Source organism: Desmodus rotundus, chromosome 7 (genome assembly GCF_022682495.2).
Source record: "Desmodus rotundus isolate HL8 chromosome 7, HLdesRot8A.1, whole genome shotgun sequence".
NCBI lineage: Eukaryota > Metazoa > Chordata > Mammalia > Chiroptera > Phyllostomidae > Desmodus > Desmodus rotundus.
Window position 1 is genome coordinate 82,482,737 of NC_071393.1, and position 17,050 is coordinate 82,499,786.

General features: G+C 40.9%; 2 protein-coding genes across 3 annotated transcripts in view; both read right to left on the reverse strand.

Annotated features, from left to right (window-relative positions):
• Positions 1–3,416, reverse strand: part of USP50 (ubiquitin specific peptidase 50) — a 34,806-nt gene extending 31,390 nt beyond the window's left edge. Inside the window, exons 1-3 of the mRNA XM_024568244.3 lie at positions 3,364–3,416; positions 1,479–1,673; positions 1,013–1,208 (exon numbers count right to left, since the gene is read on the reverse strand). Coding sequence (XP_024424012.2) covers positions 1,013–1,208; positions 1,479–1,673; positions 3,364–3,416 — 444 coding nt within the window. The remainder of the gene's footprint in view (positions 1–1,012; positions 1,209–1,478; positions 1,674–3,363) is intronic.
• Positions 3,417–11,019: 7,603 nt separating this feature from the next.
• Positions 11,020–17,050, reverse strand: part of TRPM7 (transient receptor potential cation channel subfamily M member 7) — a 135,513-nt gene continuing 129,482 nt past the window's right edge. For both annotated transcript variants that reach the window (XM_024568092.4, XM_053929050.1), the window contains one exon: positions 11,020–12,486. In XM_024568092.4, coding sequence (XP_024423860.3) covers positions 12,356–12,486 — 131 coding nt within the window. In that variant the 3' untranslated portion in view covers positions 11,020–12,355. The remainder of the gene's footprint in view (positions 12,487–17,050) is intronic.

A 17,050-nucleotide genomic window follows, 5' to 3' on the forward strand; every position in this document is an offset into this window, starting at 1 on the left:
AAGGACACGGCCTGAAGTCAAGGATATATCTTGGGAGAGTGTGGGTCTCCCATCAAGGCTGAAGGCAGTGGTCTACTAAATAAAGGCAAAATCCCTTAGTAACTGGTGATTTAATGTTTTATTAAATGTATGTCCTAATTGAGTGAGGAACTCAGGCTGGGCACGTCTGGTACGAAGATGAAACTTTGCGGTATATAGATGTGTTCTGTAGTCTAATACTGAACTTAATAGTTTCTTGGGTTTGTAGTTACCAAGAACATTTATTTTAAGTTACCAAGAACAGTTATTTTATTTTAACATTATATTTAAAGTTCTGTATGTTTTATCTCACGAGAAATATATTTTTATAAAAATATGATTTTCACTTTTTAAAAATCTTTTCCCAAGGATGTGCTCACCAATTTAGAGAGGGGAAGGGAAGAAGAGCGAGAGGGGGAGGAGGGGGGAAGAGAGAGAGAGAAAGAGAGAGAGAAACATCTCTGTGAGAAAGAAACATCGATCCGTTACCTCGATGGGTTGCCACTTGTACACACCCCAACTAGGGATCAAACCCACAGCCTAGGCATGTGCCCTGACTGGGAATCGAACCTGCAACCTTTTGGTTTACAGGATGATGCTCCAACTAACTGAGCCACTCTGGCCAAGGCTACAATGTTCACTTTTAAAAAAACAGTCCATGCAGATGCAATTTACCAAGGGAACTAGATCAGTGGTTCCCACGCCTTCTGATCACTGGAAGAGAGCTTTCCAGAAGACAGCCCCGGACATTCAAACTCTGTAACACTCAAGTGAGGGCCTTAGAATGTGTCTTTAAAATCTTCCTCGGTGATTCTGATGACCAGCTGGGTTTGGTAAAGGCAGACCTATTCAAACACTGACTCGACTGTCCCCCCAGCACCTGTGCTTGGCACTCAGGAGGCAATATCGACCGAACAAATGAAGGAATGAAAAATAAAAGTTGCCGATAAAGCAGAATGTCTCTCCTATTTCAAAGGCCATTCATTCTCCTTACCTTTTTCAGAGATTCATGAAGTTCGTTCAGGACATAAATCAAGAATTCCTGAGCGTCTTGTTGTGTCTTTTTCATAAATGCTGGGTAGAGGTTGCCAAGAGCTGACAGAAATATTTCGGGTGAGACACAGTCTGCGTCTCCGAGCCACATGTCAGTCATGACGTAGGCAAAGGCAGCGGCAACCTTACTGCAGTCCCTTGGAAGAAAGAAGGCGGATGTTTCTGGCTGACTTAATGAAAGAAGGCGCCTAAACACTCACGCGTGTGGCCATCAGACCAAAATCAAAGCTTCATTCATTTCTTGGTTGATCTTCCCACTTTGCTCACCCAGGAAATGGTATATGGGGCACTGCAGCCTCTACTGACATGTTTGGCCCTTAATAGGGATTCCAGAAGGTTCCTTCCCTAACCTCGCCTTGGGGGAGCAGCGCGGAGGGGCTGGACTGTAGGGACCACCACGATCTTACTTCTGAAGGGCAGTAATGTACTTTCCGGAGAGAAAGTATTCCGCCAGCGGCGAGATGCTGCAGAGACACTGGAGGATGGCGTTCATGTAGCACGTGTTGCCCAAGTTCCGCAGGCCCGTCACACCCTGGAGATGGGGCTGGTCCTCGTCAGCCTTGCTAACCGGGGCGGTGTCATAGTGATCTGTGCACTCCGAACTGCCGGTGCCGCGGGGAAAGAAAGGAGAGCGTTTTGAGGGGATAACGTGCGTACAGACGACAGCAAGTGTCTCTCAACCTCATGACACAAAGAAGAGTGCCTAATGAGGTTCCTGCCAGACGAAGTCCCTGACGAGGGCAGCTGTACTCAAACCTGGACTCTAAAATTGCATTACTTAGTCCACAACTCTCTGAACAGTGCTTGCAGGCAAACAAGCTGAGATAAAGTTTCTCCCTAAAACCAAAGCAAGAGGACAGAAAATATCAGCCTTTCAGAATCCTAGAATTGCTTGGCTAAAAATGCAAACTGTCCCTCTAAATACCAAAGTATTTCCTTTTTCACTGGACAAGTAATTTAATTATTAGTAGTAGTAATAATAGATTATAGTTAATAATAGCAATAGCTGTCAGGAATTGAGCCTGGCAGTATGTTAAGTACCTAGCATGTGTTTTCCATTTAGTTCTTTCAACAATTCTATGGAGTAGGTACAGTGATTTTCAAACCCTGTGTTATAAAGGAGATACCATGGTTAAAGGGTTTAGTCATTTGCCCAGGGCAATATATTAAGGGATGTGCAGAGGTATGTAGAGAGAAGGAATATTCATCTACCTACCTACTTACCATCTGTCAAGAGTTATTTGGATTTAAGGGGAGATGGGGACTTGTAAGAAGGTGAAGGGAACAGCCAAAGAACATATACCCATAACCCATCAACACGAACAATGGTGGGGGGATGGCCTGAGGAAGTGTGGGGGGCTGGGTGGAGGGGGACAAAGGGGGAAAAACTGGGATAACTCTAATAGCATAAATAATAAAATGTTTTTTGAAAAGGGTTATTTGGATTTATATATCATATATTAAGGGTGTGTGTGTATACACATACATAGCTATGACATTGAGAGCATACCATATAGATGTACTAAAAGTACATCTATATGTGCATATTATATACAGGTACATATACATATAAAACACACATATTCATAGAGAGAGGGAAAGAGAGTAAGAGTATAGACTCTCTAATCAACAGAGCTTCATTTAAATCCTGACTCTGCCACGTGATCTGGGACTCTAATGCTGGTTTCTCACCTATAAGGCCACTTGCCTTGTGGGTTTGTTGTGAGGATTAGACCAAACGATGCAGGCCTGTGACAGATTACATTACAGGTAACCAGAGATATTTTTAAAGAAGTGAGAAGTCCTTAACGGCAAGGCTATAGAAATGCCGCGTTCTTGTGAATCAGGCAGACCCGCACGGCGCAGGGGACACTGTGGGCTCCCACGGAGCCCTCCTCTCTCCACCGTTTTCTCTTGTGATTCGGCTCTGCACCAGGCAGCCCCGCATCTTTGTCCTTTCGTGATTTGTCTTCCATCCACGTTATTTAAAACTGGGTCGTGAGATGGCGACCTCCCCTCAGCACCTCTACTTACAACTCTGCCAGTTTGCAACGTGCTCACTCTTCCACGGAGGGTCACTGTCACTTGTATCTACCCATGTCACTCTTCAGGAGTATCTATTGGCTAGACATTAAATAATATCTTCCTTTGCTGTGGGGGGACCTCCAATGCGTCAGGTCTGGGGGAACCCTTCCAAATGTGGCATGCACCCCTGACTGCTTTAGCATGCTTCCCCCATCACATCCTCCCCCCGAACTGGGATCATCTAGAAAGTAATAGAGAGAGGCTCACAGGACGTAGTAGATACCGAAGTCGTCTGTGGGGAAAGGCTGCTGCGAAGTCATTTTAGCGAAACCACGGTGGACTTCGAACTTCTATTCAGGAGCAACATCTAATCCTTTCAACTTCATTTCTCCGAGCCTGTTACCTTGTTTGTGATGAACAATTTGTGTGTTCCTCCCCCCTCCTCAGGAGCTGAAACTGATCTTTATCTGTACTTCAGTTACATTCCAACTTGGATTTCCTATGCATCACAATTCTCTCCATTCATCTTCAATATTCTAGTATGTTGCCAGGAGATACTGTTACTTAGTGGCTTGAAAACTTTTAGCAGACTTTCGAAGAATGAACTAAATATATAACATCTCTTCCTCCATCACTCAGTTTTTCCTGTGTATATTTATTAAACACACACACAAGATTTACCGCCCCTGAGTCAGTGGACACCATGGTAACCCTGCCCACTCTGGGCACTCACCCACCCTCCCAGTGACCGCCCCACTCCTAGGACCTGCAGGGGCTGTTTCTCTTCCCCGGGGATGGAGGCGGTTGCAATCTGCTGCTTCCAAAACACACAGCATTGGGATGGACTGGATCATCGATCACAGTGCACACCGACTCCCACTAGTGTTCCACGAAGGGCAAACACAAATAAAGCGTTTGTCATAAAAGAATGTATAAGCTGAGAAGTAGCAGAGCACACAACAATCTCCTGAGCTCTCATTTTCTTCATAGAAAACTGTGCTTCAGGAAGCTCTTCAACAGAGAGGGTTCCCCCACCCTTCACGCTCTATCTGGGTGGAAAGGGGTCAGAGGATATGTGCAACCATGTAGCATGCGAGCCACCGGGTCGAGGAAGGGGTCTTGTGAGAATGGGGAGCGTCTGGAGCTCCGGAACGGTACCACCCTGATCTTCCTTTGCTCTAACTCAGCATCTGTAGGGCAATGGTTTTCAACTTTTCGTCTCTTGGCACACAAACTAATGACTAAAATTCTCTGGCACACAGAAGAATGTGTGGTTTTTTTGGCCAAAAAAATGTAGTTTTTTGAAAAAAAAAATAATTTTGATTCATTTGCACCAAACGGCTATTGTTGTGTTGGCTGTTGTCATTTTTTATTTGACAATCTAAGGGAAAAGAAGTCAGTGCCCCTGACTAAATAGTCAGGTATCACATGTTTTAAAAATTCTCACCCTGGCCAGATGGTTCAGTTGGTTGAAGCATCATCCAATAGGCCAAAGGTTGTGGTTTCGATCCCAGGTGACGGCACATGCCTAGGTTGTGGGTTTGGTCCCTGGTCAGGGCATGTACAAGAGTCAACCGATGAATGTTTCTCTCTCACATCTATGTTTCTTTCTTTAAAAAAATATTTATTTTTAGAGAGGGGAAAGGGAGGGAGAAAGAGGTAGAGAAACACCAATGTGAATGGAATCAGTGAGCCTTTGCTTTGCAGGTTGCTGTGCAACTGAGCCACACTGCTCAGGGCAATGTTTCTTTCTATCTCTCTGTCCGTCTCTTTCTCCCTTCCCCTCTGTCTAAAACCAATACAAATATATCCTCAGGTGTGGATTAAAAAATAATAAAATTTAAAAAAATTATTGTGGCACATTGGTTGAAAATCGCCATTGTAGTGAGTAAGTAAAAAACAGCCTTCAGGGCCAAATTTTTCTTTTTTCAACTCTGCATAAAGTAAAATAAGGAGGTAATAAAAAACTCTCCAAAAATATCAATGTCAGGAAAGATAAAGAAGGCTGATAACTAGTGCAGATTAAATAAAACTAGAGGAACAAGGCGAATACAATCCCTGATCCTGGATGGGATCCTGGATTAGGACAAAGTTGCTATAAAAGTACACTATTGGTACAGTTGATGAAGTCTGAACATGGGTTACAGATGAACAATTTTATACCAGTACTGAATCTTCGGATTTTATAAAATTGTGCTGTTCATGAAGGAGAATGTCCTCGTTCTTAGGAGATACACATTGATGGATTTAGGGTCCTGATATGTGCAGCCCGTTCTCAGATGACTCAGGACACCCACCGACACAGACACGCGGAAAGGAGGGAATGGGGAGTGATAGAGCGATATAAAGCAAATAGAGCCGAATGTCAGCAACTGGTGGGCCTGGGTGAATGGGCACTGGAGTTCTTTATAACACTGTTTGAAATTATCTCAAACTAAAAAGTTAAAAAGAACAAGAATGTAGTAGAGCTACTTGTAGTATGGATTTATCTCCAACCATATTACTGGTAAGTCAAGTAAGTTGCTGAAGAGTTTGCCTGTAGTGTGCACACTGTTTATGGCCACATGGTTTTAAGAACACACATACATGCTCAGTCTACACGGGCATTAAGAACAGTCATTCTTTGACACCTGGACGAGGGATCCTGGCAACCAGAGGCACCGACTCTTGCAGCTCCTTGATATTTGGTATTTGGGGTCTATTTACAGAGGTGTTTCTAGAAATCAATTTAGTGGAGGTTCTGCAGGTCTTGAATCCTATCACCCTGTTCCTTTTGTCAGTGAAGTTCTCCCAAGTCTTAGTTTGATGCTGGTGGGTCAAAATACAATTCATATATTTATCTTGTATCTAGAAGCTTTTCTACACTTATGTCTAATTTTTATGTAAGTTTTCTTCCTACACACTTGTCATCTACAAAAAAATCACTTGTTTCCAATTCTTGTGACTTTAATTTCTACCCCTTTGAACTAGCACCTCCAGAAAAATACTGAATAGAAGTGGGGATGGTAGGTATCCGTAATACCTACCTGGACTAAAAGGAAAAGTTTGCATAAGTCACCATTAACTATACTGTTTGCTAAGGACATAGTTTTTGAGTTGTAATCAAGAATGAAGATCGTGATCAGGTTTTTCTTTTGAGATAATCATGAGATTTTTCTTTACTGTTATTATGCTTAATTGTTGATGATGGCTGTATAACAAGGTTTGTCTGGAAAGAGTCCAGCCATTAATATAATGAGAATGGTTTGCATGACATCGATGTAACTCGGCAGCCAAAGAGAGTGGACTGGAATGCACATGTGTGAACAATGACAACTTTACTGTATTAGTCAGTGAGGGTGGTAGATACCATTGAGTGAGCATGTGTACTGTATGACCATCGCATTAAAAATGACTGAGTACAGCAATGAATCTGCATCAAATTTTGCATTAAGCTTGAACATTCCTCCGTAGAAACTATTCAGATGATTCAGAAGGCTGCTGCTATGGGCAACTGGTGATTGGCAGCTTCATCACAACAACGCGACCACTCATGCAGCACATCTCCTGTAGAGTTTGCGAAACATAAAATCACCCAGGTGACTTAGTCCCCCTACATCCCAGATTTGGTGCCCTGTGCTGACGCGGATCCCAGCCCACGGGATCTGTGTATTGTGGCTGAGACAATTCAAACGGACTACCGAGTCCTATGGAGGAAAAGGGACGGCACAGCCACTCTCTCGAGAGGAGAGTGCCTCCACCCTTGCTTTGACCAGCTTTTAGTGCTTTTCTGGGCACATTGCGTTGAAGATGATCCTCATTTACTATGCACAGGTTCACTTTAGGCAGTTACAGAAAATAAAGGAGAGGGTGTTGCTAATTACATAAAAGAGGAAGGATATTTGCAAATGTAAAGGGAAAAGTGGTTAAACTGGTTACACTCGTCCTTGGAAGGTTTAGCATAGATTTCTAGGAAGTTACTTTAAAGATATGCAGTAAACATTTGCTGCCTCAATTCAGGGTGGGGCAGTTTTGCAAAAAGCAAGCCCCAAAGCAGCCTAGGTACAATGCAGGCCTGATTCCCCACTGGAGAATCTATCTGTGGACGTGGGTCCTGTGTGCTGGACTTCGCTCCCTACTGGCCTGAGTGGGAGCTGGGCCCACGCCACACAGAACGGTCTCCTATACTGTGCCTCCTGGCTTTCCCCAAAACGAAAATCACCTTTGAAAGGGGAGAGACTTCACACTGTCGATGAGATTCAGGAAAATACAACAGGGCAGCTAATGGCGATTGGGAGAACTGTGTGAGGTCCCAAGGTGCCAACTTTGAAGGGGACTGAAGTGTCATTGTTCTATGTATGATGTTTCCTGTGTATCTTCTTCAATAAATGTCTCTTTTTCCTATTACACAACTGGATAACTTCTGGACAGACCTTTGTATTAAACCAGTTTTCAGTTCCTTGGACAAACCCATCTTGTTTATGATGTAGATTTTCAAGGATCGCTGGATTCTATGTTAATCTCTTGTTCAACATTTTTGTATGTATGGTCATGAGTCAGATGGCCTCTGTATTAGTGTGCTGAACTGTGTAACAAACTACCACACATAGTGGTTTAAAACAACACATTTATTATCTCAGTTTTTGTAGGGCAGAGTCCAGGCACAGGGTTTAGCTGGGATCACATGTTGCACTTAGCTGTCCTTTCTCTTTAGTGTCCTTCAACATGAAAGTTCTATGTATCCCTCTGACTTTCAAGAACTTGACACATTTAAAGATTACTGGCCAGTTATCTTGCAGAATACGTAGAACCACCACTAGCACAGTTTGGTGCAATTTCCTTATTCATGCTAAGGTACCAGCAGTTTTATTCATCATGATTTTGCCCCATTGATAAAATCTGGGCCACATTAAAAGTGTTTGGGGGAACTTCAGGGTCTATGGTCTACTTTGAAAACTAGTGACCTAATTAATAAACCTAGGCAATGACTATCAAAAAGACAAGCAGACCTGTTTCTTTATTTTCACCCAAAGGCATTTTTTTTAAGAGAAAGTGAGAGAGAGAGAGAGAGAGAGAGAGAGAGAGAGAGAGAGAGAAAGAGAGAGAGAAATCTATGTGCTGCCTCCCATACATACCTAGACCTGGGATCAAACCTGCAACCTTTTGGTTATAGGACAAAGCTCCACCCAAGCCACACCGGCCAGGGCCAGATCTGTTCCTTAATGGAAGCATACACACCACCACCGAGGCATTCTTATCAAAACATAATCTTAAATCCTACCAAGCCTGTACGCTTAATAACTAGCTTATGGCTTATACAGGGAACAGAAACATAAAATGACACCTAATAGAAATATTAAGCAAAACACTGAATGTGAGAAACTTTAGAACAAACAAGTTGGTTCTTTAAAAAATAAACTGGGGGAAAACACCATATACCTGTATATCAAGAGAGACTTTAAAGACAAATCAAGCGATTGCAATGTATGATCTTATCTGGGTCCTGACTCAAGCCAAGTGTAAAAAAAATTTTTTGAGAATGTTTACATTACCTGACAATATTAAGGAACTTAATGTTTTTGGGTGTAAAGATATCGCAGTTCTTATATTTTGGAAACATATATTAAGACATTAATAACTAAAATGAGAGAAAAGTTCCATAACGCAGGACTGCGTGTCATTCACGTGCCCTTTAGCACTGTGTGCATCATCAGGCGATTTCACCATCCTGGGATGACCACGAAGCGCACCGACACAAACCTAGACGGTATAGCCCATGACACACCTAGCCTGGATGGCAGACTTTTGCTCCTAGGCTACAAGCCTGTACATGTCACTGTACAAATAAAACTCCATGAGATTAAACCAAACACAAGCGAAAATGATGCAATCAAGTGACGTCATATAAACAAGATGTATGAGGCTGCTGCCAGTGTGCCACGGTACATTGTTTTACAGCAAACGTCTGCTGTAAAGGAGAAAGAGCGCACTCTAATGGGAGCAGTACGGTAAATGCACAAAGCAGCAAGAGCGTTATTTACTGCCATCTTCAAGTATCGTGCACCATGATGCGTGCTATAGTTTATATGACCAGCAGTACAGGGTTGTTATACCAGCATCACCACAAACATGTGAGGAATGCATTTTGCTGTTACGAAGGGGACAGGAATTTTTCAGCTCCATTACTACCTGAGACCAACCTGGTATATGCAATAGGCCATCGACTGACGCGTTGTTACGCAGCACTAACTGTAGAGGAGAGAGCTAAATGTGGGGTGGGGCAGGGCATGAAAAAAAAGTCCGTTCAGTTGGTGCTATTTACTGCAAGCTGCAGTAGGGAACTTTTCTGAATAACCCTGTCTGCTCATGCTCACCAAGGTGAAATCATGAACCCTAGGAAGATACTCTGCTTTGAGGAATTTTGTTTTTTAAGATTTAAATTTTTTTTTTTACTTTTAGAGAGGGGAAGGGAGGGAGAAAGAAAGGGAGAGAAACACTGATCGGGTGCCTCTCATGCGCGCCCAACTGCAGACCCGGACACAACCCAGGCTTGTGCCCTGACTGGGAATCGGACCACTGGCGACCTTTCGGTTTGCAGGACAACGCCCAACCCACTGAACCATGCCAGTCAGGGCTGCTCTGAAGAATTTCTGAAGCGCCTAGAAGGAAAACACATTCCAGAGAGGGTCAGATTCTTACCTTGCGATTTTTCTTTAAAAATAGCTCACCAAGTATCTAATATTGGAAATATTCTGTGGCACCTCCTTCAAACGCGTATTTATTGCAACACCTATATTCTATGCTACAAACTCCAGCAAGGCATTAGGAAATACAAAAATAAGTAAGACAGCTTTTAGTTGGTAACAACTAGTTCTGAAACAGATGCACAGCAGTTGAGAGGTTTTACCCCATACAGAACTACTGAGCGCTTAACTAAGTGCGAGTCGTGCAGGTCCGCGGGCCTGGTTCCTCAGATACGGATGCCGGGTGTGAAGCTCGGCTAGGAAAACCAACAGACCAGACGTGGCAAATGAGGAAGATCGCGCCAGTCCCTGTCCACAGGCGCGCCCTTTCCTGAAAACACTAATCACTTCATCTCTCTTCTAAGTGATCAACAACTATTTATTATGTACTCTTTGCCTTGTCTACTTAAACGCACAGACTATATCACTGTGACCTACATTCCTCGAGAGAGTTTGTATTGTGGGGAACCATTTTTAAATCGCATATTTTTAACAGCATGCTTATGGCAAACAAGCAAGGGGCCTGGTGCCACTGTAGTGAAGGACCCTCCCGGGCCTCTGCAGAGTGTGTTGTCCAGTGCGGGGCAGAGGCAGAGAGGACCTATGAAAGCAACACAGGTCAACTTAAAGATGGGGAAGGAGGTAATTTTTATATTTTTCCTTACATTTTAAAATCTTTTCTCTATGTTCTAAGTCAATGTAGCATGGGGCTTAACAGCACAGATAAAAGCCAGCTGGCCTGGGTTTGAATCCTAGTGCTCTACTTACCAATTGTAAAAATCTTAGGAAAGTTACTTTACATAACTAAATGATTTTGTAACTGACAAGATAGGACACCACCACCTACTTCAGAGGACTGTTATAGGATTAAATGGGTTGATATATGTAAAGTATTTAGAGTAATGCCTGGCACATATTAAGTACTAAATAAATGTCTGCTACTGTAGTTATTTTGTAAAAGTAATCAACATGAAGTTAAACATCAATAGATAACCCATATCCCCATTTCCTGACAAAACTAGAAGCAGATTAAAAACAGCAGCAACAGAGTAGGAAACCAAGATCATGTTAAACATTGTATAGGACGGGGCATCAAAAAGCATAGGTGTACAAATGGTTCATTTGAAAAAACTGACACTCTGAAAACAAATTAATACTCTGAAGATAGATAATTTCTCAGAATGATTAAACTCACTAAACATTTGTAAACAAGAATAAATTTATTTAATTTCTTTTAAAGATTTAATGATATACAAAATGTATATAGGATAATATCTTTAATACATTTTTCTTTCTCCCCCATCAATATTAAACACTATTTAAACAGCTTATCTCTTCTTGCTTCGTCTGTATCTATGAGATACACTACTGAATACAAATAAGATTTACACTGCTCTTTCCCAAATAAAAATTAAAATTAGTACCTAGGAGACAACAAAAAAAATCAAAGCATAAAATTTTAGTCAGATGAAGAGCTTGTCTTGCTGTTGAGTATTCAACAATATCTGGGGCAGTTAAATTACATTTTATTGGCATAAAGTTGCATTGCAATCTCCCAACATGATAATCCAACTCAATTTCTTAAATAAGAATCACAAACAAAATTCATGTTCAGATGTTCCTACACAATTTTAAATATATGCAAGAATTCATGCTTACATTCTGATTTGATATACTGTCAATATAATCTTCAGAGAAGTATGTAACTTCCAGCTTGTTACTACAGGTATAGACTAAAAAAAGTACTTCAATTTTTCTCTCATGTAAGTTCTCTTGAACAATGAGTTAAGTTTCTCCTTTGATATATTTACATTATACAAGTCAACCATGGCTTTCTTCTACTTAGCAATGACTTGATAAAACAATGTTTTTTAAAAAACCCACTAATACTTTTGCACAATTTGGGCTCTATTTAACAAAAAACTGGCTCTATCTTTAAATATGGTGCCTAACCCTGATTCATTAAGTCCTTCTTAGAAAATGTTTTTCAGCTCAGGCTTCTTATATTCCTGGGGATCTAGAATTATAACAAGTCATCACCTTTCCATGGCCACCGAGCATCTAGCTGGGAACTAGAGACATCATCACTGGACACACTGAGGAAGACATCTGACTACCATTTGAACCAAAGGTCGGGTGATCGCCTCGTTCCGCTGGCTGAACGTCAGTAAAGCAGCTGCCGAAGCATCTGTGCTGACACCACACCTGGTTAGTGGTACTGGACCACGTGAGAGAGTTACCACCCCCATCAGAACAAAGTCAAATGAAGTCCTCTGCTAAAGAGAGATCTTTAAAAGTTACAAATACTAATTTTTCTTTACCTTTAAAATTTAACAGCTGCTAGCTGTATGCTATAGGGAATTCCTGATTGACTAGTTTAATTGTAAAAAAAAAAAAATAAAAATTGACCTTTTAACTGTTCCAGAGCTAGCACATACAATTTGCACACACTTTTCTGTATTATCAAACAATTCCCTCCTGAATGCAAAGTGACACAGAAACATTGCTGTGAGGTGTAGACAAAACCAACGATACGGTTATAACATCAGACGGATAGAATTAGTGGATTCTGATTCTTTGGTGGCACTTCCAGGCTGAAGAGTCAAACCCGAGGGCTCATCCTGAGGAAATACAATTTTATCTGGTGTATAGTCATTCCTCTTCAGGTCTATTCACCACCCCAACAAAAAAAAAGAAAAAAAAGTCAGTCTTAGAAGAAACAGAAAATTAAGAACATTTGTACATCAATTTTCCTCTGATATGCCAGATCTATTTTATACCAGGTTGTTATTATAAAGTCAAAAGTCACAAAATTTATACACATAAAAATGAAATAATTCACTCATCAAATAATTATGACACTTTGACCATGAGTCAATAACTCATTGAAGTGTGGAAACACAGCCATGAACAAGGCAGACAAGGTCTCTGATCTCATCAAGTTTATATACTAGTGGGTAAAGAAAAACAAATAGAAAAATGACAGAATTAATAGTAACAAGTGCTTTAAAGAACGGTGTGATGAGGGCCAGATGAGAGATAGTAGCAAGTGATTCTTTTCGACAGGGTTGGGTAGAAAAGCCATAGGAGGTGACATGTAAGTAAAGACCTGAATACTGAGAAGTGACTGTCAAAGCTCTAGGAGGAATGTTCTAGGCGGGGGGGGGGGGGGGGGTGGGGGGGTGGGGGGGGGGTGTTGTTAACTGTACACTGTAAGAAGGAAATGGACTTGGTATGTTCAAAGAATGCCAAGAAAACAGCGTGGTTTGCATGCAGTGAATGAGGGAAAGACTCAAAGTGAGTACAAAGTGAGGTGAACCAATAGTGAATGGCCAAGGGTCTGTGGACCACATCCGACCGGCTGTTTTTGTAAATAGTTTTATTAAAATGAAGCCATGAACATATGTTGATAGACTATCTACGGCTACGTCAGCACAATGGTAGAGCTACGTAGCTGAGACACAGGTCGTATGGCCCATGAAGCCTAAAATATTTGCTACCTCGGCCTTTTACAGAAACCTTTCCTGATCCTTGAGTTACGGGGTGCAACCTATGGAAAGGAGAACAGATTACAATACAGATCACCTGCAAAGTATTAAGCAGTCTTAAGGGAGAAGCATAATTAGATCTGTTTTAAATGACTATTCTGATTGTTATGTAAAGTTTTGTTAGGGGGCAATTGGCAAGAATCCAGGAAACAAAATGGTGGCAATTAAAGATGAGACATAGAGAATTTCTATGCAGATTTCAGAATTAGAGTTGACAGAATTTGACAGATTGGCTACGAAAGGTAAGAAAAAAAGGGAATTGGCTAGCTTTTGGGTTTTGAGCCTGAGCAACTGGGTAACCATTAATGAAATGGAGAAGCAGAGTTTTGTAAGGGTGGGAAATAAAAGTCAAAAGTTCTGGAATGAACATATTACTTATAAAGATGCTTTAGGGTATCCACGTGGAAATGTAGGAAACTGAATACAGGAATAGGAGCTCAGGGAAGAAGTTAATTTAAGGCTTCAGTAAAATTTGACACTGTCAGTATGCAGACTGCATTTATAGCTTTGGGGCAGGATGAAATCAGTTAGGGAGTTACAAGCATATAATACAGTAGTTGCATAATTGGAAAACTGAACACAGTAATATCGAATTTACACTTTAAACTAACCATAGTCATGCACATACCCTTATACTTTTATCTCCATATAAGATGGAAATGACATTCAGAATATGAACTGTTACTTTTGAGTGTAACAGCCTATATTCAATGATCCAAATGCACATTTACCACTGCATGAATAATTTTTGATAGATTTTTAAATCGAGACTATGCTAGTATGAACTTAGGGAATGTGAGTGCATTTCTAGCTATACTGTACACAAAGAAAAATAGAGAAAAACAAAATCACAATGCAAGCCTGGATAATGTTGTTAACTAACAATGGAACCAAGGGCAAGTCAGAGTCTCAGGTTCCTGGGGAACAACATCAAAGGCCTGACATTCTTACCATGGGAGCCTGAAAGACATGAAGAGACTGATGAAGAACAAATATTTGAAGAACTAATAGCTACAAACTCCCCAAATTTAATAAAGGTCATAAATATGAAAATTCAAGAAGCTAAGTAAACCTAAAACAGAATAAGCTCATAGAAAGCCACAACTACATGTATCAGAATCAAAATGATGAAAACCAAAAATAAAGAACTAATCTTGAACGTAGCTAGATTATAATGACACCTCACATATAAGGAAAGAACAATTCCAATGACTGTGGAGTATTCATCAAAAATAAGAGGCCAGAAGACAGCAGAACATATTTTAAGTGCTTAAAAAGAAAGTGTCAACCTAAAATTCTAGATCCAGTGATAATATCCTACAGGAATGAAGGCAAAAATAACACTGTCTTAGATAAGGAAAGTGACAGCAACCAGTAAAAAACTAATGTAAAGATAAAACAGAATACAAAAACAGAGGCGATCCCTCCCCTCACAAAAAGCAAACCAGAGATATCAAAAATAAAAAAAATAAAAAAAATAAAACAGCAGGTCTACATCTAACTACATCAATAATTACATTAAATATAAAGGGTAGAAAATACCATTTAAAAAACAAAAACTGTCACATTTCAAATAGCAAATTAAACACAGGACCCAACTTTATGCTGTTTACAAGAAACCCACTTTAAATGCAATTAATATTGGGTTGGCCAGAAAGTTTGTTTAGTTTTTTCCGTAAAATAAAAAACACATCTTTCATTTTCACCACTAATTTTATTGATTTGGGATATTTTGAATGTTGGCTATCTCCCACATGGCATAACGCTGACTGTTCTTCTTAATTAATGTCTCAATTTGATCGCTATCAACTCCAACTGGTCTACCCGACTGTGGAGCATCTTCCAGAGAGAGATCTCCTGCATGAAACTTCACAAACCACTTTTGACACGTTCGATCAGTCACACACCTTCTGCATACAATGCACATTATTTTTTTGTGTGTTTTTACCTTTCTTGAAATAATAAAGCATAATATACAAAAAATGCTGCGTATTTTCTTCTATCTTTAATATTAAAATGGTTATACAAAAGTTCACCAGTTTTGATAAGCTTTTTTTTTTAAAGGCATGCTGATATAACAGCTGTCACAAGACACTCTAACAAATTTTTTTCAAATGAAGTTAAAGACAACTAAGTGCTACCAGAGCCATCTTACAGAAAAAACCAAACAAACTTTCTGGCCAACCCAATATGTATGTAAAAGAATGAGAAAAGATATCTGATGAAACCAGTAATTAAGACATAGCTAGAATAGTTAACAGCATACACAGTAAACTTAACAAGAAAATTTACCATGGCATTATATAATAATAAAGAGAGTCAATTCACCAAGGAGACATAAGGACTATAACTGTATATTCACCTAAGAACAAGACTTCAAAATAGAACGGAATAACAAAAGAGATTAATCCATTAATTACACTTAGAGACTTACTTTCTAAATAATCAACAGAACAACAGGACAGAAAATGAGCAAGGATATAAAAAACCCGAACACTATCAAAAAACTTCCCTCAGTTAACTTATAGATACACCACCCAACAACAGAATATTCTCTTCAAGCATATATGTAATGTTCATCAGAGAGACTACACATGGTTAATTTTTTAATTGAAATCATATAAAGTATGTTCCCTTATCATAATGAAATTAAACAACAAATCAGTTACAGAAAGATAACTGGAAAACTTATAAATATTTAAGAACTAAAAAAGATACTTTTAAGTAATCCATGGATCAAAGAGGAAATCACAGGAGAAATAAGAAATATGTTAAATAAAACATACCAAAATTAATGGGATGTAGCTAACACTATGCTTAGAGGAAAATTTATAGCACTAAATGTTTTGTTAGAAAAGATCTCAAATCAATAATCAAGCCACTCTAATTCAAACCAATAATAAACCTTAACAAACTAGAGAAAACCAAAGTAAACAGAGCAAACAGAAAGATAGAAATAACGAAGAGGAGAGAACCAAGATGGCGGCGTAGGTAGACACACTGCGCCTCCTCGCACAACCAGAACTGACAGAAAATCAAAAGGCAAGGAAGTCCGACACCAAGTAGATAAAAAAGAAACATACATCCAGACCAGTAGGAGGGGCAGAGACGGGCACTGGGGCGGAGAGGACTCGCGTGGCTGTGGCAGGACCGAGACTGGCGGAGTGTGGGACGAACGGGGCAGGCAGTCTGACCACTAGCAGATCCCGCGGCCCCACATTCACGCAGATAAACCGAGAGGGCCGGACTCAGAGTGGCGGAGAACTGGGCAGGCAGAGTGACGGGTAGCACCCCGGGGCCCCACACTCGTGCACAGATAAACCGGGACGAATGGAGGGAAGCGAAGCAGAGGGAGAGAAGCAGACCGCATAACCCAGGGCTCCAGCGCGGGGAAATAAAGCCTCAGACCTCTGATTGAAAGAGCCCGTGGGGGTTGGGGCGGCAGCAGGAGAAACTCCCAGCCTCACAGGAGAGGTGGTTGGAGAGACCCACAGGGGCCTAGGGCGTGCACAAGCCCACCCACTCGGGAACCAGCGCCAGAGGGGCCCAGTTTGATTGTGGGTAGCGGAGTGAAAGACTGAAATCCGGTGGAGAGTGGAGTGGGCGCCATTGCTCCCTCTCGGCCCTTCCCCCACGTACAGCGTCACAGCGCAGAGTCACAGCACAGCAACCAGCCTTACCCTG